General features: G+C 39.3%; 1 protein-coding gene across 2 annotated transcripts; it reads right to left on the bottom strand.

The window, feature by feature from the left end:
- Nucleotides 1-332: 332 nt before the first annotated feature.
- On the bottom strand, nucleotides 333-22,431 carry CHKA (choline kinase alpha). 2 transcript variants are annotated; one of them, XM_068193827.1, is made up of 12 exons: nucleotides 22,035-22,410; nucleotides 18,600-18,711; nucleotides 11,648-11,701; nucleotides 7,827-7,940; nucleotides 7,069-7,202; nucleotides 6,693-6,797; nucleotides 6,273-6,331; nucleotides 4,127-4,214; nucleotides 3,468-3,576; nucleotides 2,883-2,989; nucleotides 2,479-2,560; nucleotides 333-1,744 (listed from the first exon to the last, which is right to left on the bottom strand). In XM_068193827.1, the coding sequence occupies exons 1-12, from the start codon at nucleotides 22,343-22,345 to the stop codon at nucleotides 1,685-1,687; spliced, it is 1,335 nt and encodes a 444-aa protein (XP_068049928.1). In that variant the 5' UTR covers nucleotides 22,346-22,410; the 3' UTR covers nucleotides 333-1,684. The 2 variants fall into 2 exon arrangements, with proteins under 2 accessions (XP_068049928.1, XP_068049929.1); XM_068193828.1 differs by lacking the exon at nucleotides 11,648-11,701 and having other exon boundaries at nucleotides 22,035-22,431.
- Between the last annotated feature and the right edge of the window lie 103 nt (nucleotides 22,432-22,534).

The raw sequence follows: 22,534 nt of genomic DNA, 5'->3' as shown, positions 1-22,534 counted from the left end.
CCATGTGTGCTGGTACCTTTTAACTTTGCTTTGGGAGTAGCCAACAGGGCAGATAGAGTGAAGTGCTTCAACTAAAACTCTTCCCACCTCTAAAGCTATCACCTTAGAAACTGATGTTCAATCTGCTTTGCATTGCTTGCTTTAAACACCTTTCTTTCTATTAGAATTCAATTATACAATAAATGCTGAAGACACATTTAAGTAGAAGATATATCCCAGAGCACTAAGCCTATATCTCAGTCTGTCTTTGCAAGGATTCAACAGAGATTAGGGCCAGAAAGAGCATCTATTTTATCCTGCAGCTGTAACGGATTCAAGAATATCAACAACAGTGTTTTTAAGTGCTTTATCTTTATTATAAAGTATTAATAACTGAATGTATGGAAAATGATTCTCTGTACAAGAGAGTAACGTGACAGCTTTTACAAGTTCTGCTATACAGTACATCAAATGCTGCACATTTTTTCAGCCGCTTCAAACAGTATTTGCTATACAAGTCAAAAAGGGTAAACTTAGAAGTTTGTTTATAATACAGTGTGTTAGAAAGCACAAACAAATAACATTCAAAATAAACAAGCTCCCAAAAATCAAAAGAAATCTTTAGATGGCATGTACACAGATTATACTCAAGTTTCAATATACATGTTATTGTTCCCCACAAGATGCTCCACTTTACTGGATTCCTGGAATATGATGAGAATTGAAGGCTTAAGAAAAGCACCTCTCAAACCACATAAGAACTGGATGAGCAGAACAGCAATTGCCTGAAGTGCTCTCCACAGTCTTTGGCTCTACTATTTATTACAGCCATGTACTGTGGCAGCACAAGAAGAGAGATGGGCCTCAGTTACCAGTACTGTCAATGCCAATCCAGTTATCTTGGGAGCTGCTAGAGCAATTCAAGGCACTCTTCCCAGTGCTGCCAGCCCACAGAACCCCCTGTGCAGGACACAGCATTTTAAGAGAACCAGGCTGGGCTAAAGCATATTCTTGAATGACATGGAACAAACAGTTCAAAACAAACTCCTTCAGAATGTCCAGTTCAAAGCTCATTTGTACTTCACTTCCCAGGCACACCAGCCTAATAGAAACATTCATGTGTGTGTCACTAACACTTTAAAGCACGCTGCTTCAATGTGTTTATTTGCTTCTGGTTAAAGTGGTGTAAGGTATCAGCAGCTTTGAAGATAGTGTTCTTGGGGCATGGTGAACCTAAACTCACAGTAAGTTTTTAAGCCTACTTCACAGTTTAGCAGTTGGCTCCTTCGCTTTTCCTTCTCCTTAAGAGGCAGTGTCTATAACAAATCAGCTTTTACAGCTGTTCCACTTACAACACAAACCAGAATGCCAACATCCCCCAAAAATGTACCCACAGCAAGTTTGCTCTGATGCATGTGGTATTGACACCTAATTTTAAGCTTCTCCCTTATTAGAAAATAGCTCCTAGATTGAAAAGATTTAAAGATATTGCATGGTTGTATTTTACTTTTGCCTCCCAATCTCATTCCAACTATTTACGGAACTGTAAACAAGTAATTTTTAGAGTCCTCAGTACTGTACACCTGCATTCCCAGGAACTGGAATTCAGTGACACCTTCATTAGAGATACAGTAGCCTAAGCACAGTGGAAGTTCTGTTCAGCTGCCCTCTTCATACAGTAACCAACAGGCTACTCCTCCCACATTCACACCTTCAGCTTCCTCTTCTGATCAAAGTAGGCATCAAATCTGGATAACGCATATTCCTGGAGACATAAGGGACATTCAGTATTCAGTAAACATAATGAGGTATTAACTGTGTTACTTTCCTAATCCATCATCTCAATGCACTAATTAGCTCTATTCAGAAGGATAATCTCTCCAGAGGTGTTCTGGCTTCTTAAGATTTCCTCCGGTTTTGTTTCAACTCTAACACAATTAGCTGCTGCCAAAGTGTCAAAAACAGGTACTAAGGAGGCCAGGACTTCACTGAAAAGGCTGGCTCCTGCAACACTTCCAGTAAGATATTCCATGTACCTACCAGTCCTATCACTTTACAGTACACTGAGCACAGACCACAGGCTGCCCTGATCAGTTTCTCAAGTACAAACTGCTACCTGGCACAGATATTGCTGCACACTGAACATCACCATGGGACAACATGTGCACTTTGAGTTTGCACTCAGTTTGAAATCCTCACTGCATGTTGGCCTCTCTCTTGCCTGGGATGCAGAATAATGCTGCAATATAGCTAGACACAAGGCTATACACTCTCTGCATAACCATGGAAACAATTTCTGAAGTTTTTATGATCTTAGATGTTGTTTACATTCTTAAGGAAGGAGCACAAACTAGTAACAAATGGATTTTTAAAAGCTTTACACCACTTAGAAGATACTAGTTTCTGTGAGAGGCCATTCCATTGCATTTTCAATAATGTACCACAGGTTATTTAGATTATTAATTTTCAGTTGTGTAAAACTACAATTATAAAACTCACCAGGTACCCAAACTCAATGGATGAGATCTTTGCTTGTATAATAGACCACAGACCCCAGAAGAAGTGTGATGCAAGGGCAAACCTGAAATTACAAGGCTATGTTATTGAAATAAATACCCAGCTAAGTCACAACACCTTATTTCCATGTCCTCTTAGAACAGTATTCCCTAGTTTGGGGATGTCCACATCTTTTCTTCAACTATGATACTACAAAAATAATGCCCCATTGAGTAGTATTCTGTTTACTTCACTAATAGTGTATATCACATATCTAATGCTACAGATTGTTCTTTACCACATATAAATAGCTTTCAATCTCTCATGGCTCCTCCACCCAGTGAGATATATGCAAGTATAGGTACCACAGTAGAATTCTGAAGATACAGTTGTACAAGGCAAGTTACCTGTTAACTTCTACCAACACTTCTTCTTCTAGTTCAGACTTCTCTTCATTGCTCAGATTTTCAAAGCCATCATGGAATGCAGACAGGTAACTGGAGAGGAAATGAAGCTGGAAGGCAAGTAAACAACTAAGTTATAACTTTTCATCTCAAGATATATTTGTTTCTTTCAGGCCTAGGCAGAACTTCTAATGAGTTGGCATTTATTTTTTTCCAATAATCAACAGTGTTGGAGTTAGCTTTAAGATTAATGGTGCTTCTAACAATTGCTTGAAAGTCTGGTTTAAGAAAAGTTATAGCATTAAGACAGGCAGCATATTGCTACTGCTAACTAATTTCATAGTTGCAGTCTACAACTACTAGACTTTTTGTGGTGGATGGCTACACCACACAGTAAATATTCTATCCTGAATAGCTATTAAGTTACTATGATTTTTAAAGCAAAGGTAGTCAGGATTAGACAAAGTATTACACTTGAGGAAATTGTGGAGGAAATATCTTGGGACACAATAAGTCCAATAGAGAATTGAAAAAGAATTAAGATGTGAAGACTGGACACTGGCATTTAACTATGTCTTTCATGTCTACCTGCTGTTTCTTTGAAGGATATTTAAGAACACTGGCTTTGAAGAATGGATACTTCTCATATGAGTAATCATACATCCATTCACAGAAGTGATTTCCAATGTCAAATCCTCTGAAAAAGAAATAAAGACAAAGTACCTCAATATTTGCAAACTAGCAATCTGGAGTTTTTTTAAGCAAACTGGGCTACTCAGAATTTACTGCACTTTTGCTGGAGGTCAAGAATTGATAACCAAAAAACAAGTTTTTGCAAGTTATTATAATAACAGTAAAGAGTGGCAGTTAAGAATGAAAGCTACCAGCTACATGGAAGTAGTAGACTTACCAAAGCAAAGCTGCTCTACATACATACGCACATAAAATCTACCCTTTTCCTCAGCTTCCCACCAGAAAGAAATTTTGACATGCAAGCAAGCAGCCATTTGTGCATAACAAACCCTCTAGTCTGAACAATCAAGAAGCCACAACAACTTCGCCTGTGCTGTGTGCCTAAACTCAACAGCATCAGAACTGTTTTGATTAATTATATTTGCTAACCACCACTATCAAAGCAGAACACAATTCACTAAAATAGACTAACAAGCAGTAATGCAGCACTTGGCCTCCCTGCAGCATGCAAAAAGGAACATACTCTCATGCTGAAGAGAAAATAAAGTGTTTACCGGTAATTATAGCTGCTGTATTCAAAGTCAATGAGCATCAGCTTTTGGTTTTCTGAACTCTCTCTGCCTTCCAGAAGCAAGATATTACCTGAAAATTAAAATAACACTGCATATTTAATAATGCAGAAAATCAGAGAAAAGCAATACTGTATATCTCAAGCAACATTGTTCAGCTAATCTCAGTTATCCCTTATATCGGCACGGAAGAATTATAGGTGTGCTGGTTTTGGCAGGGGCAGTTAACTTTCTTCATAGTAGCTGGCACAGGGCTATGTTTGGATTTGTGGTGTTGATAACAGGGATGTTTTTGTTATTGCTGAGCAAGTGCTTCTGTAGAGTCAAGGACTTTTCTACTTCACAGCCCAGCCCAAAAAGGGACCAGGGTGCAGGCAGAGTTGTGAGGAGATACAGCTGACCAAAGGAATATTCCATAGAATATGCTCACTATATAGAGTGGGAAGAAGGAGGAAGAGGGGATGTTTGGAGTGATGGTGTTTGTTTTCCCAAGTCACTGTTCTGTGTGATGGGGCCCTGCTCTCCTGGGGATGGCTGAACACCTGCCTGCCTGTGGGTAGCAGTGAATTAATTTTTTGTTTGCTTTGCTTAGGTGAGCAGCTTTTGCTTTCCCTAATTAACTGCCTTTATCTCAGCCTGTGAGTTCTCACTTTTACCCATCCAATTCTCTTCCCAATCTCACTGGGAAGACTGAGTGGTTCTGTGGGGCTGAGTTGCCAGCTGGGTTTAGTTAAAGCCAAGTTGCACTGGCTGTTCACCAGCTCTCTGGGAGTTGAAATATACAGCTTTACCTTGTAAAGATGAAAGCAAGAAAGTTTTTTTCTGTACAGGGAGAGGCAAATTTGTTCTCCCAAGGATTCTCTTTCCCCAGTTTAGCTTGCAGTTGGCTCAGGTGGGCCTGTCAGCCTCAGCAGTCCTTGCTGCATTATTTCTTTGCACAGTTTGAGATCTATAAATTTCACAGCATTTCTCATATCAGCATAGCACTATCACTGATCATACAACACTTGGGACAGAAATTGCTTTTCAGCAGCTTGAAAGTCAGTCTGATCACTCTGCTGTTCTAATATGTGGCACAACCAGTACGTATACAGAAAGTTTAGGCAATTGCTTCTGTGTCTTTCAATTCACACAGTCACTATAATTCATTTAAAAGACATCAAGTCTGTCTATGTCAAGTACCAGTTAGCAAATAAACGTAGAGCAATGTCAAGTTCTGCAGTAGTGTGACTCTGCAGGTACATCTGTTCTCCATGCACCAACAGAAAAAGCAGCACAGTACTTCACACACATCCCCCAAACCCCTTGGAGCTTTAGGCTCCCCAGCTTGCCTCAGCCCTATTATGCTCTGACTCCTCCAGTAGTGCACCTTGCCACATCAGGAAGGAGACCTCAAACTCCACCACCACTGACATCTCAGGTTAGTGGCCTTTTCCCCTTATGCTGTCTCTCCTTATGTGTCTGCCCTCCAGGGCAGTTCCTCTGCTGTAGCTGACAAAGCTGGGACCAGTGACAACAAAACAGCCCTATACACAGTCCCACTAGAGCATCCTTCCAGCTCAGCCCAGCTTACCCACTGTTCGGGTGACACAGCACACCCAACACACCTTCAGCCTTGCTTCCTTCCTCATCTTTTACAGTAACTGGCTCAGGAAAATTGTTATTCCTTCCATGACTCCCAGACAACACTATAAAAAGGTGGATAAGGTTTCCCTAATGTTTCTTACCAGTACAAATTAAAAACTGCAGCGTCAAACTGTCCTACTCTCCATGTTCACCACTCACTGCACTTCGGCATCTTTCTTTTAAAAGAACTCCAGTATAACCTACTCTGACCACGTATATTGCAGCAAAGCAAGGTATGGTCTAAACAGAAAACACATAAGGCTCCCATCATCAACTGACCTGTACTAACAGAGCAGGAGTACATTCTTGGCTTAACCCAGTCATGACACCAGAGTTCTCTGAAAAAGCCTGAAGAGTTGCAGAAGCCCATACTTTGCTTTGGTACTGTAGCACACCAGTCAGGGCAGTATCTCCACAACGTGGCTACCTCTCAGAGAGCAAACAAGTAACCAGAAAAAGGCTCAACAGTACATCACTGAGCAATATTGAAATAATAGGAGCTTACCCTCTTGACAGTCATTGTGGCAAAATACAACTGGTGAAGAAGTAGCTTCAAGCATAGCTCTAGAAAAAACCAACATAGCATCTATTAAGTAACAAATCAATAAGTTCAGTTCCTCTTCCAGGTAATTTTGTTGTAAGAATTTGAAACACTATTCCCTCCCAGCAACAGCCTATTTTCCTAATTAGGAACAAAACATCAGCACAATAAAGTTTGACTTCATGATCAGCAAGTCAGATTAGCAATTTCATCAGAGAATTTTGTATGAGACTCAGGTTGGTCACAGAAAACAAAAAAAGTCCGCAGCTTGCAAAGTAAAATTAATATAAAGTGTTATACTGTATAACATGTCTGAACAAGTATACAAAAATCCATCCAGAAACTGTGGAGATTAGAAGAGAGTGGTAGACAAAATAAGCCTACCTTAGATTTTTCATTTCCTGGGGGAGATTGTAACTGAGAAGTTTGTTCAGTTTTCTGGTTTGGCATTCTCTGGTAAATTTAATTCTCAGCACTTGATTTAGATACCTGGTAAAAAAAGAAGAGACAATAATGAAGGATTTGTAACAACAAGTATATTATTCTTCCCATACTATGATACCATTTAAACTAAAATCAAGGAAGTTTGAAGGAGTTACTGAAGAAAACATTACTGTTCTTCAAGGTAACTGAAGTCCTTCATGTGATAGTTTCTGGGTACAGTGAAAGCTTGTGTTCTCAGGCATTCAGGAAGAATGATCTGCTTATCAAAATTACAATAGGTCACCTTTTTTCCCCCATAAAGTATTGCATAACTTACTTTTCCATTGTTCCAAAAAGCCACTTAGGTTCCTTATTAAATGGCATTTTCATGCCATGAAATCTGGCCATCTTCTCAGCTATTTCAGCAGATATGTCAGGTAAGCTTAGTTCTTCAGTGCTCAGTTTCCTACTCTGTAATAAAATACAGTATTCTTACAATACAGTTAATTGATGAGTTACAGAATTGTGATTAGTTATAGACACTAGCATTAGGCTCCATGCAGTATAGTGTGAAATACTAGCATAGTACTCAAGCAATACTCTTTTTTGCTCACAGGAGAACTTACAAAGTTGCTGCCTTTGGAAAAGCTGTTAGCCAGCCCTACTAACAACTTAATCAATTCACTTCTAGATGCAAGAACTGGGGAGTATCACATCTCACACTAAGAATATCTTCAAAGCAGATCAAGTATAAATATTTAAGAACATCAAAAATGTCTGCTCTTGTTGCTGTTAAAGGGAAGTGTTACTCCACAGCTTCCCCATGCTATGTTTGGTATCTAATAGGCTTTTTATCTTCATTTATTAGCCTCTGCTAAAGTTGAAGAGTTTTTACATATCTCCCCCTGGCAAGAGCTACAATGTGGCTCTCCAACACCCACTCCAACTGTATCAAATTACAGACAGCAATTACTACAGGCAGCCAAGTATTCCATTCCCACATCCCTGCTTTTCTGGGCAGTCCAGAGACCTTCTTGTCATGGTTAATTAAAACAGCTTCCAGCAGCCCACTAACTAATTACGAGCAGGACTTACGGGAATGAATTCCTCCAGTCGCCCTTGTGGGAAGATTCCATACAGCTTTGGGCCGAGCGCTCTCTCTGCAAGAATGGCAAACATAACACTTTCCAGAACCATGGCTTCTGCTCCCTACCAAAAAAATGAAAGCATTAGTTGGTGCTTGCACAGAAATTACCGTGGGTGTGCGCAACAGCTAAACTGTTTCCAAGTGAGAAATTGTAGGGCTAGCTTTGAAAAGACTCAGCATTCTACTAATCAAAGTTTCTTGACTAATAACTTTTAGTCAGCATGGGAGCAATACAAGTATTTTGCTTTCAAGTTTAAAGCTGGGGAAGAAAATCTCTATTACTTAACTTCTAGTGGGCCAGGTCAAAGGAAAACTGCAAAAACCAAAACACCTTCTCCTCTCTAACCTGTGGGAACTCTGCAAATTCATTTCCTGGAAGAGCTCATCCCACTGAAACAACACAGGAACTACTAATATTATATCCTATAACAACTATTTTGATACTCTCCAGGACACTACCTCTCAAAAGAACATTTTAGCTACACAAGTGAAGGAAGTGAACAACTGAACAAAACTTTTCATTTAGAAGAATGACTTTGAATGTGCTTAATGGAAGGAATTCCAAAGGTGTTTTTTTTTTTTAAGTGAGGAATTCATTGAAGCTCCTGTTAAGGAATATGTGTGTGTGAATAAATGTTCTTCCCTTTCTACCACCAAACATACCTCAAGTTTCAGTAACTTTTCTCTAAGGTTTTCATACATCAATAGGCTTGCTTCATAACAATGACAAGCAGACTTTTTAATATGAATTTAAAAGTTAATAGAAATAGGAAATATTTAGTCTAAAAAACACAGTTAATCACTTTCTGGATGGGTAAGATTATCTGTAAGTAAGCACAGAGGTCGTATTATAAATATCTACTTCTAGCAATTATGTTCACCAGAATCTAGCTCTACTCAAATCCTACAGATCTTCCAAGCCTCTGCCTACTTTTGAGCAGCTCATCTCAAAGTCAGACTCATAAAACTTAATAGTGTAAGAATGACGAGTACAACATTAAGAAACCTCTCAGGTATTTCTGACCACAGATCCTTTTGCATTATTGCAGTCAACACAGTGTCAGACAGTATATAACTCTATACAAGTTCCACTCTTGCTTACACTCCAGGCAGCAATGTTGATAAATTATTTTTATTATTGCCCCACACATTATTCTGAGATTTTCAATAAATTCTAGAGTTTCATATTGAAGTGTAGTAAAGACTCATGTAACTGTGTTCTTCAGACATTAAGGCAGTTTGCATAAGAATGTATTGCATCTATGTTCTCCACCATTTTTTCATCCCAGTTCCTCAAAGCACCAAATGCTTTATCCACTAACATGCCAAGAATATGTTTTAAATCATTTCACATGCTCTCATCATCACAGGTCTGAACGCCTTCCATTCAGTTCTGAAACCTAATGCCAAGCACCAAGAAGGAAATTAGTTACAAGCTACTGAATGTCCACTCTATTATTAACCAACACTGACTTTGACAGCACATGGTACATCACCAGGCATGTTTAAGTCTATTCCCATTTAGGTATCAACTCCTTATTTCCATATCTTACTGAAAAGCAACTCACTATTCTTAAATAACAGAAAGAACAAAAAATCCCTGTTGTTCATTAAGACATGTCTTCATGCATCAGAAGTGACAAGCACTAGAAGAACTTTCCTGTACTGAAACCAAATGGTTATTTGAGCACAAGTCCAGTAAGAGTTTTGGAACAATACCATCCATGTATTGTTCCATCCATGAAGGCTTCTCCTTCATAATACCCAAGGGAGCTTTTACCAAGTTTCCACTCCACACACTGCTGTCAAACACAGGATAGGTGCGGAAATAAACTACTAAAGGACATTAAAGAAATTCTGTAGCATACTTCATAGGGACACTGAACAAATCTAGGTATCTGACTCTTCAGATTAATGTTCACCTGATGACTTCAAAGGATCAGGCATTGTAACCAAGGAAATGATGTACCTCAATGCCTTCAAACACTTTGCAATATACTTACACTGCCAAGACAACATTTTAAGATCTAAAGCTCTCAATTTTGACCAGTTTCAGAGATTCATCCATAAGCACTTGTATTTAGATTTCTGGAGAAGATTGGACCACTCATGTTTTTAAATGAATACTTAGAGATCAATGTTTTATTTCAAACCTAGCAATTATACACATTTTTTACAAGACTTTCCCAGGATGCAGCTCCCATACAGGCAAGAAGAGATCAAAAGCCTTTATACACTTCAGTTGGAGCTGAAGCTTCTACTTTTTTCCTGCCTTGACAAAAATTTCACTGTAGAATATGACAACTTTATGTATTTTAAGGAAGATTACTGCAACTAATAGCAAAACCAAAGTAAAACAATTAAATTCCTGTTAAAAGGCCTTGTGGGCTGACAGAAGACTATCCAATGTCTAGACAATTGTCACACACCAGGCAGGTCAGAAGCTAAAAATAACTTTGCTAGGGAACCCAGAGAATTTTATTGCCTCTAAACAATATAATCTCCTCTCATAACCAAACACAAGAAAATTAACAAATCCATCCTGACAGTAATTCTTGAGAACAGTGATTCAACAGTGACATTTCAGCACTATGAGTTTAATAGCAGAAAACCTATCAGCAGAGAATCAGTATTTTCAAGCAACAAATACCATAAATGAAGTTCTGAAGTTCAAAACCTTGCTTCCTATACTGCAAAACTTCTAAGAGCTTCTGTCACCAGGGTGGGACTTGTTTGGACATTTGGGGTTTTTTTTTTAATAATTTTAACTTTTTTTTACATGATTGTGGTAGACGAAAAATCAAGCCATCTCCATTTTTCATCTTTGAAAAAAACTGGGGTATCAAACCAGTACATTTTTCAGTTCAGTTCAGTACATTTTTCAGTTTCTTGGTTCAACTGATTGAAGCTATTCCAGTAAGCTAAACAAAGTTCAACAAAACTTCAAAAGCAGTCATTCAACAACAAAAAATTTAAAACCAGTTTCAACTCACTAGGAAAAAAGAAAACAAAGAAATGCTTGAAAATGTTTCAGATGGCATTCCCAGAAGGCAAAAATACAAGGGGAGAAAAGCAGCTCTTATCAATTGAGTAAAATGTACTTTTCCCTAGTCACTGCCAAAATCATTATGAGCTGAAAACAGAGTACATAACCAAGGCATCTGGCTAGCATGCTGCAACGTTATCCCTTACTGAAAAAATACTGCCAGGGTAGAAATCTAAATCACCAATTCCTGCTCAGATGACTTTAAGAAAAGATACACTCAGCTAAATAATATGCTGCAGGAGAAAAAGTTATTCCAAATGCAGGAAATTTAAAGTTTGCAGAGCAGAGATGATCCAAGCACAGTGCTAGTCAGGAGAGCAAGTTCTCTCCAGCTCCATGTACTTTCCTCAGAGGAGTTATCAGTGTATTACAAAATTAGGGATTAGGTAAAGCAGAGAACTGACATTCATCTACTCAAGAAGAGTCTAATACTAGAAATAGCAGTGCTGATACCAATATTCAAAATGGTAAGAAACCATTTAGGTTTAGGGTAGAATTGGGGGGCTGTTTCTTCATAATGTGAGATGCTTGAATCTTTTCAAACTATGTCCAGACACTCACATAACGTTGCTTCTGTGAGCAAATAAATTTATTTTCTTCATTACTTTCTACATTTTCTAGACACAGGCCAGGTGGAATAACTACTGGTTTAAACCAAGCAGGATCACCACATTTCCCTATGATCTACAAAATTCTGTGAAATAAGCAAATTTAATTACTCACTTGTAAGTCATTTTCCATCTGAGACTGTACAGACTCTCCCTTATTACAGGACCTCTATGAATGAGAAAAAGCAAACACAATGAGAAGATGAAATTTAAAGTTATTAACCTGCAACCACCAGAACAAAGGGAGTAGAAGTACCAGCTACAGTTAACTAAAAGTCTCAACACTGTCTCAGATCTGTGACAGCTACAGAACTAGTATCCATCTGACCTCTGACCACCACACTTTCAACAATTCCAAAATCTTTCAAAAGGATGTGCCACTGAGACCAAGCCATTCATGTAAATACCTGATTTTCACTTATTTTTATTGTTTCCCAGTCTTTCAAAACAAGATTTCAATGCACCATAAGCTCAGAGGAATGTTTTTAATTAAGAGAAAATTAAGCCCCTCTGCAGGACATCTGGGATGAGATTCTTCCAGCCAAAGCACTTGAGATGCATTACAGAAATTACATAAAAGCCTTACAAGGACTATTGGAAGAGTCATGTTATGAAGGTTGCAAAGCACTTTTTTTGCTTACTACCTTATTTTCCAAATGCCTTGTGGTTACAATTTTCTTATTTAGAGCGTGCTGTCTTGGCTGTATGTCCAGTGTACCACTGGCTGTGCAAATCCAAGATTGTTCTTAGAATGAATTGCCCATGTAAGCTAAAGGTGTCTCAGTAGGGACCACAGTATACTAGCAAAACTTTAACAAGTTCCATGAATAATGTATTGTGCTAGGGTTGTTAAGAGACATTACAAAGCAGTTTCAGAATATTAAACCATAGCCTCAGTAACTAAACCCTCAACGGCACATGCTTTTAATAGAGCTGCACATTTAAAAATACAAGATGTATTAAAAATCTTGTCCTTTAAAGGGTTTGAAGGTAAGGAGAAGAGAAAGCAAATATCTGCTTAGAATTAGTGACAGTTTGTGGCTACTATTTATCTTGCAATTCCACCATTGACTGTTTAAACCAGACTAGCTTTAGAGGCCCATAAAGGCAGCCTGCATCTCCACCTTCTGAACACAGACATTGCATTCACAGAACCATGTGCATACCTTCCTGTTCCAAAGCTCTAACATGTCCAAAACAAGGGTGGAAATATGAACTTAATGGAATACAGTTAAGCAACACCAGCTGCCTTAAGTACAGTACAACAAGCTCTGCAGTTACAGTATTTCAGAAGCTATAGAAGAAGGATAGTTAACAACAATCGATGGTCTTTCAGCAAGTACTTCCCATAACACTACTATGTAAGTTTAAAACAAGACAATATGGAAACTACTATTACTTTATATTACTTTCAAGGAAATGAATAAAGTCCAAACATATTCACTACAGCTAAACGTGTAACTACTCAATAGCATTAAAATAATTTACAAAGGGCTTCTCTGAACAAGCATGGTCTACATCAATACCGCTCTCAGATTTTTCTTGAACAGTCAAAGTTACTCACCATTCAGGAGTCTTTCCTGATAAATGGCGCCCTCAGAATGGTTCAGTTCAATCAGAAGGTAAAGCACATTAGACTTTTCCCTAAAACCTGAACTGGCATCTGCTTTCCAGAGGTCATACTGTATAAAGAGCGAGCCAGTTCCAAAAGTTCACCTCAAATTAGTGTTGGAGACAGCCTAATGGCATCTACTGTGCCATTAGAAAGGGACAGTTAGGCCTTTACTGCAGTCATCACAAGGGGAGACTTCTGCAACATCCCTTCCCTCTTTTCTGTTCCCTCAGCATGAAGCATTAGTTTCCAGAAGAAAATTAATACAAATATGTAAATAACTTGCAAATATGAATGGGAGCTTGGAGAGGATCGGCCTTCACAAGCGGCCATGTACTCAGCCTAGAATTAGGAAATTCTTCACTATACATGGGCAAGGAGAACAAAGTAAGCAGGATGCAATATTATGTTCCAGAAGTTTAAGAGTTTAACACATTAAAGTAATAGAATTTGATTATTTCCTGATTCCACACTCACCTCTGAGAACAGTGGTTCAAAATAAGGCATCTCATAATTTGATCAACCAATTTAGTTCACTTGTTCTTGGCGAAATCAATCAATTTCACTTTTTCCATAACTCTTAATAGCCCACTCCAACTAATGTCCAATTCTGAGAGCTATTTACATCAACAGAAATGAGGTGATTTTAATTACCTGAAAAAGAGAATCACTGTGTAACTGCTAGAGCTTTTAAATTGCTCTCTCTACATGGAAACTAACTAGAAAAAGACACATGTTCTACAGCTTCAAGATTTCTTCAAATATTTGTTCAGAGCTTTTTTTTATTGTGGGAAGATTTATTCTCAAAGCCCTGAGAAAGTTCATTACAGTTTTAGTAAGGGAGGACAACTATATTCAATAGAAGTTGTTTAGAGTCTAATTTGTGATCATGTAAATTGAATGGGAAACACTACACATTGATCTTTACTCAGGTGACCAGACAGTGTTTATACATCTGGCAATTTGATACAGAAAACTGAGCTCAGCATTTCCTTCCTAATGCCCCCAATTTATTTCTTCTGTAGCTGAAAGATCAAGTCTCTTATCAAAAAAACCCAAATGATGCTTGACCAGAGAATTCTATACAGAGAAGGAACTTTTATCTTTTTTTTATACATAACTTTAAGCTCTGCTTACAAATTTAAATAAAATATAACTCAATTTTTCTGAGCTTACTCAGCTTTAGTTTTCAATACTTCAAAATACTGCAATACTTTGAATTAGATAAATCCCTAGGAATTCAAATCTTAAATCACAACATTACAATGAATTGCCTCAGAGGTTAGAGGTGACGTGAGCAGGGGAAAACTTTTCTAGAAGCTGTCAGCAGATGTCAATTTGAACTTCAGTGTATGGAACAAAACCAGCTTTAGATTTCGCAATAACCCTTTCTCCTTCTAAGGATCTGCCACTGAACACTTATCCCTGTCAGACCTGAAGGAAACGATACTAATTTGCTGAAGTCCTAAAAATCCAGCATGTGAAGAATTCCCAATTCAAGCTCTACAAAAGCCATAACTCCAATCCTCTACATTTCAAGTTACCATTCTGTTATGAGGGAGCAGAGAAAAGGAAGGGACAGTTTTTGATAATCTGTTATTGCTGTAAACATTCAGATGCACAGACAGTAGCTGGTGCTACTTAAGGCTTACTTTTAAACAATGAAATCCAGTACTAAAGAAAATGAAAGCTGTAGAGAATGCTCCACTTCAGAGATCTCATACTATACCGTGAATCGTGTCTGTCACCTGGAAACCAGAGTGCTCTAGGCACGATCGCATGGGCAAGCCTGCAGCAGAGAACACATGCATATACAACTAAAGTGGTACATTACCCCCAGAACACCCTTAATGCCACCCAACACAAATATATCCCTGTAAGAGGTGCTTGGTTTCTTTCAAGCCGTCTGCCAGTGCCAGGGATTTGTAGTTACTCCATGCTACAAACAGACATGGACACCAACAACCACAGAAGACGTTGATAATTACAGTTACACAGCAGTCTGCATTTTATTTAGTTAGACAAAATAAAAGGCAGCAAGGCAGGTATGGAAAAAGATTTACCACAGAACTGTGGCAACCATTTATACTCATTTTGCATCTGCTCACACAGAAATTGAGAGACCAGAAAGGAACATTAGGTATCCTGGTTTGGTTTTCCTCATTTGTATACAAGATTTTGTTTTGGCTGTTGTAAAGGTAACAAAGTCCCAGTAAGTCAGAGTTCAAGGTTGTTTTAACACATGTAAAAGAATGGGAATCAATCCCTGAGTTACCTTCTGATAGGTGAACTTAAATTTCACCTTAATTTGAGCTTTTTGTTGATGCCACCTGAAGTTGAAATCCTATTAGCATTTTCAAGATGCTATTTTGAATTTAAGTAGAAACACTACAGTGATATGAATATGAAATCCAATTTTAAAGTCTGGACATTAAATGGCATATTGTTGGATAACCTTTTGTTTCAGTTGTTTACACTAATACAACCAACAGTTAAAGACATTCTGCCACAAGTTTTACTTTCAATGCTCCTCTTTAAATTTAGCAACTAAGCTGGAGCAAGAATAAGTGAAGCAGAGTAAGACATTTCCCTTTTTTCAGTGTAGGACATATCTGCATTGTGCCTCAAACATTGGAGTTTTAATGTGGTTAGTACTTTAACCTGTCACAAGTACAATACTCGTCTTAAAAAAAAGTTCTGCTCAAGGATATACTCAAGAGAAGTCCTTGATTTATAAACATCCATGCCAGTGTGACCATTCATAATAATGGCCGAGCCAGCACAGTTCATCTCCACCCAGCTCCCCCCAAAAACAGTCATGCACACAAAAAATTGGCTTAAACATATCAGCTATGACAGAGGAAGGCACAAAGCCTTCCCTGTGTGGCAGCTTTAGCCAGCTGGCATGGTTTATATTGGATGAGTTTTATGTACTGACATTTGTGTCTTCCAAGAGTCATAATAAGCAAACTGGAGCTATTTTCAAACTGCAAAAAAGGTTCCTTTAAAAGGTGGCTCAAAGAATTATGGTGCCAGTATCATTCATTCTTAAGTTAGTAATGAAGGATCCATTTTCCGCTTGTATTCAAAATTTTACCTTAAACTTTTCATCTGTATGTACAATAATTTGGTGCAGGTTGCTATAGATACACAGTATTTACAGTAAAGGGATAAAGAACTGATATCACTGGTTTGTGCTCCAATTTCAACAGAAGGTAAAATGGACAAGAGTTAAAACATGCTACAAAGGCTCAAACAAACAAGTGGTAACTACTAATACCCAGTGGCAGTTACAACTAAGTCATTGAGAATTAAGTTGTGATTTTAGCATAAGGTCTCAAAACTCAACTTACTTAAGCAGTGTTCCTTAATTCCTACAGGGTTTTTAACTTAAGCAACTTTACTAAAAATGTCAAATTACTCCCACTTAACAGGCTCGTCATAACATTCTGCTTATGCCACCCAGAAACTCATAGAAATCCTATGTGAGGTTTTCAAAATACCCAATAAAACAGTTTGCTTATATTTTAACTTGCATTTAAGGAAGAGGGGCTGGAAGAGACAAATGTTTGTTGACAAAAATTGTGAACCTCAATGCAATCAAAGTTTTACCTTGGGACTTTCTCTGCTTACTTAACCATTAGTGAACTGCACCAACAAGAGCAGTCATTTCACTGCCACTATGGAAATAAAGCAAGTTAGACATCTCAAAAGATCCTTCAACACCAAGAGCAGAAAGGTTAGAAAGTTATGAACACACTTTCAATTTTCAAACCAAATTAGTCCTGATTTTAGAGCCCAAAAATTTATTTTGATTTCTTCCATGGATAGGGGCAGAGAAGAGGGAAGTCAAAAAAAACCCTGAGGGAAGAGGGCAGCCAAATTCTAGAGTCCACTTTATTTTTCCTTTGAAAATTAAGGGAAAGGCTATATTTCATTACAGCTCTTGGGAAACAGAAGCTCTACTACTATAGTAGTTTTACAGCCCATGTTCCTACTCAAGCTTTCTACATATTAACTCAGCATTACATGGAAACCAGTAATAATTCTTAAAAATAACCCAAACTTAGATCGATCCTAGGAGTCATTTGGAAAACAAAGTTTCACACCCCCCCTTTTTCACTCAGCTTTTAGTAAGAGTGAAACTAAAGACTATTTAAGCTTGAATTACTGAACTTCTACACACTTTTCTTGTTTAAGAGTTTAACTTTCCCAACACACACATGGTGCTGTAGCCAAGCAATTCATGCTATTCCAAACCACTGGAATATTTTACATATTTCTGGTAAAGTTTGTTACCACGGGAAAGTTAACAAATCACATAACATAATAAAGGAGCACTTCAAAGTCAGTCAAGCAACAGTATCTAATGAGACTTTTAACAGTAAGTTTGGTCAAGACAGCAGAAGCAGGAAGAATGGGCTGAAATATCAGGAACAGAAAATCTTTTGCAGATAGTGGATCAGGTGTTCAAAGCAAGTGACTGAGTACTGGAAAATATAAAATTAATGGATAATAAAACCAGACCCTCTATGTCAAACAAACAATTGCCAACATACAGATGCAATGTTATGAAGCTACAATTTTTCATAAGGTTAAACACTTACATTGTGATTGCTTATTTTTAATATAATCAAGTAAGTAGCAGAGATGGATAAGAGAAGATCTGCTGTACAGTGCTAGAGTAACAGTCTGTCAGCTTTAGAAGAGACTTTCAGAAGACTACAAAATAGTCTTGCTTTTAAGTGTTACTATTTGAAACAGATTTGCCAACCACTTCACTTAAGGTGTGACAAATTTCAATACTATTTACATTTTACTAACCAAATAAAAGTAACATTAAAAGAGTTTGACAAAACATCTGGTTAAGTTTCTGTGCCAGCTATAAGGCATTTCACACATTCAGGAAAGCATGTTTTGGAATGAGATGACTGTACAATATTGATGTTCACGCTTCATTCTTATTCTAAAACTACAGATCAAATTTTCTAGCAGCACAAGTACTCATAATATCTAATAAAATGCTTGAGCAGTGTATAAGCTTGACAAAACCTTCAACTAATCTCCAAGATTCGTAAATGCTATCAAGATTAAAATTAAGCAGTTTAGTCTCTCGCAATCTAGCTAGTTATGGCAAAATCCTATATTCTGTACAGAAGCAAATTTTTTTGAAACACCACAGTTCAAACTTAAAACCATAAACAAAACATTAGTGCCCAAAGAAACAGCAAATGAGCCTCCAGCCAATTCACGCCAGGCGGATCTGTGTAGAAAGGAGTGTAAGCTCTAGACAATAACAAACCATAAAGAAAACTGCTTTCAGCTTGCAATCTACCCCCCACGACAGAAACATTCCCTAAAGGATAAAGCTGCATAGTGCCACAAATGAAGATCTCCAAACATTACAGTGAAGCTATAGAAACCCTCCCACTCCCAAAGCACTGTATATACTCACCATCTGCAGGATTGCACCGTATAAACGCAGGAGAACTTTCCGTGGCTCATCTGCAACTGTCTCAATGGTATCAGGTAGCGAGCACTGAAACAGCATGTTGCTGAGGCCACCTCTGGAGACACAGAAATACATTGATTAGCTAACCTGGAAAAGCACACCTTTTGTTTTCAACAGATTAGAGGTGCAGTAAACATCCTTTTGGTGGATTAATTGGTTTACTCTAACAAGCAAGTTTTCCAACAGTACCAATAACTCACATGAGACTTCGATAAAACAAAAGGCAGCTTCATGCTTCTTAGTGTACAGTTCACCACCCATAGCTATTGATCCAAATTACAGCTCAAGCTATTAGCAAATGGATGTAAAATGCAACAAACAACTATGTAGATCTAAGTAAATTATTTTCAGTGATGCTGGAGTCTTGTCAGATATACTTTGCTGCACAAGCAAAACAATGGCACAAAAGGTTTAAAACCATGCAGCGAATATAAAACTCCAAATTTGAATTAAGAGCTGCTATCACTGGGATTGGCAGCTACAAAACTCAGCTATAAAGTTTTAACCTGAATACTGTGCTACAGCATTGCTGAAAGAAGTCTTACTTCTGCTGCCTTTCTTAGGGACCCATTTTCAATTTTGAATCTTGCAATTAAAGCAGTTCTTTATTTGAAATAAGCTGCTCATGTATTTGTCAAATCTAAAATCGCAGTCAGTTTCTCCGATCTAGTATCTATCTAGATCAATAAAGCTATGGAAAACAATAAATGCTGTGACTTTTTCCTGTAAAAATACTGTTGTAAAAAAACCAGCATGTCTGTATATCATCTGAATGACTGAAGCATAGATTTCCCTAGTTTCTGTCTATCTTGATGAGATTCTAAGTTTCTTGATGTTCTTGTAGCTCTTGAAACACATCTACTCAACCCACATTTTCTTTACTGCTTTGCCTTTCTGCATTCTTTTTATTATGTTCATGAATGAAATTTTCAAGTTTTCCTTCTGCAAGTGACTTTGCCTATAACACAGTACCTTGCAGTGACCTTGGATTACAAGAATCCACAGCAGATTCAAAATGTAGTGGCTAAAATGCAGTTCTCAGTCCTAACTTGACATTCTTTTAAATGCTTTTTCAAATATTCTTCTGGGTTCTTTCAACACAGTGAGGAAGCAGAAAAGACTTTCTGGAAAAAAAAAGGCTACTAAGAAGGAGACAGGGGCTGGCCTACATATTCAAAGTCAACAACTAAGAAAAAATGAAATTGCAAGAAAACGGGGTAAAACACCAGCTGCACAATATGCTTAAGAAAGGAGACAGAAAAGAACCAGGTGGCTTGGCAGGCACCCAAAAAAGGATGTTTAGAGACAAGATATGAAGTAACTTTGAACCATGAAGGTGAACAGGTTGGAAAAAAAACCAAGAGACAGATAGAAAGGAGATATCCTTTCCATTCTTCAAAGGAAGAGCAGAGTCATCTACCCAAAGACAATTCAAAAATTAGTTAGTTATACTAACTACACTTCTGGCTTTAACTAAACTGAGCTAGACAGATTTTTGTGAAAAAACATTTGCCATCTTTCCTAAGGGTCTGACAAAACTTTTGGTGAAAATATCAATAATTAAATAGAAGAACTAAGCACACTGAAAAATACTTTACAAGAAATACTGGACTAAAGCTCAATAATATATACATAGTTACATGACTTCAACAAATGCTCAGCATGCACAGTGTGTGAAAGCCCAGAAATTCTTGGTTTTTTATAGCAGACAAGCCAAAGTGGAGGGTCTTAGTGATGCTGAACTCCATTAAACAGAAGTTTCACTCTAGCATCTGTGGTGTTTAAGTTCACTATAGTTTAAGTTTAACTTCACTATAGCATTTAAGGCTTCAAAAGTTACCTGGAAAAGTTATCCAGGAAATCCATACAGGAGCATAATAAAATGCACTGTTCTTCTGAAAGGTCACTTGACTCAACAGCTTGTTTAAAGGTCAAAAGGGCACATCTCACTCAGAGATAAAGCTACCAGCTGCTTAACTGACAGCTGTACAAGAACACAATTTTGTAAAATTAATGGACACATTGGAGAATGCACACTGACTGAAACCAGAATCAGCAAACCAATATGATGCATCTTCCAGAGATGAAAGTGGTGAGAAGACTTTTGCCAAAAAAATGCCAACTACCAATTAGCATGGCTTTATACATTCTTAAGTTTCAGCTCATCTTCTCGTCTGCCAAATTTGGAAACCACCAAGCCATTCTGAAGTGTTGTCTCACATGAGAGGTTTCCAAGAAATGCAAAGATAACTGTGCTAAAATGTAAGGCTCTAGAAAGTAAGAACCAAAGTCAGCAACACACCCTAATACAGATGAAAATTTAATTAAGCAACTCAAACTAGGCATATCAGACTAGTCTACTGTTTAGGAATTGCATTGGTTTTGTAAAAATTCTCTCCCTTCATTAACTCCTTATGATCGTGTCAAGTGAGGAGAAACAATCTACAAAAACAAATACTACCTTCACTGGGTCTCAGCGAGTTGTTCATTTTTTCAATAAGGCTTTTAAAATAAATTTAGAAATGAGCAAGATCTGTTTTAACCATACTTTTACACATCAAAGCTTTGTCAACCGTGTATGCTCCCTTAGGTACCTAGGGTAGATGTGTCCATGGTTTGTGCAGGGCAAAAGTTGAAACATAGGGAAAGCAAACTGATAAGAGTATCCTTTGAAACTGTCCTCGACTCTGTGTTTGATCAGGTAGAAAGATCAGTCTGGAAGATGTGAGACAAGCAGTGCATAAAGGGGAAACTCTGAACTAACATCGGTTTAGTTAGAGCAAAATAAAGATGCTATTTAATTCTGCAAAGAAGGCAAAGATCTCCAACACATTACATCATATGGCTTCCAGAACGTCCCCAATTTACATATTTCTGCTGCCAACGTGCTGAGTCACAAGCACTCGTTACAGTGCGCTGTAGATGACTCACATCGCCGGTACACCGCGTTTACCTGATGTCTTCTCAGTGCGGAGCAGCCAGGGCCAGCCCTGCAGGGCCCTTTCCCGCGGCAGGGCGCTCGGGGCGAGGTGCAGCGGTTTCTGCCGGCTCCATCCCTCTCACGGCCGGGCTCGGGGCCCCTCCCCCGGCGCAGGGCCGAGACGGGGCCGTCGCGATGCAGCAGCAGCCGCCGCCGCCTCCCCGCACCACCACCCGCTCCGGGGCCGGGGGCGCGGCAGCGCACCTGGCACCGCCCCCGGGACCCCCGCACCGCCCAGCCCGCTCCCGCTACCCACTAAACCGAATTCGGGAGCGATTTAAAATAATACAATGAAATTAAAGACGGAGCCCCTCGCCTCCCCCGCCGGTGTCGGCTCGGACCCGCGGCGCATCCCGGTCCCCGTCCCAAGGACGGGCCACCTCCCCCTCCGCGCTGACCTGATGGGGCTGATGCGCAGCTGCTCTTCCCGCAGCCCCCGCCAGGCCCCCGGCAGGAACTCCTTACACCACAGATACGCCCGGCGCCGCGTCCGGGGGTCGAGCGGCGGCGACTCCTCCTCGAGCGGAGAAGGCAGCGCCGGGGGCGGGGTCGCGACGCCACCGCCTCTGCCCGCCACGGTGGGATCTTTCCCCTCGGGATCGGGGTGAGCCAGCGGTGAGGGCGGCTGACCGGTCGCGGCGGACCCGCGGCCAAGGAGGAGCCCGAGCGGGGACGGGTCGGCGTCGCCGTTGCAGAACTTGGTTTTCATGGCGCGGGGTGGGGGGGGCGCGGCGGCCGTTGGGGCGGCGGGCGGGGGCGGCAGCTCGCGTGCGTCTCTCCACCGTCAGCGCCGGCGGCGAGTGAGCCCCGCGCTCGCGCCCGGCCCCCTTTTTATACGGCGTCTCGGCACGCGGGCCCGCTCGCGCCTCACGCTTCACGACCGTTTGCCTGTGATTGG

This window comes from Anomalospiza imberbis, chromosome 6 (assembly GCF_031753505.1).
Source record: "Anomalospiza imberbis isolate Cuckoo-Finch-1a 21T00152 chromosome 6, ASM3175350v1, whole genome shotgun sequence".
Taxonomy (NCBI): domain Eukaryota; kingdom Metazoa; phylum Chordata; class Aves; order Passeriformes; family Viduidae; genus Anomalospiza; species Anomalospiza imberbis.
This window is presented reverse-complemented; position numbering and strand designations above follow the sequence as displayed.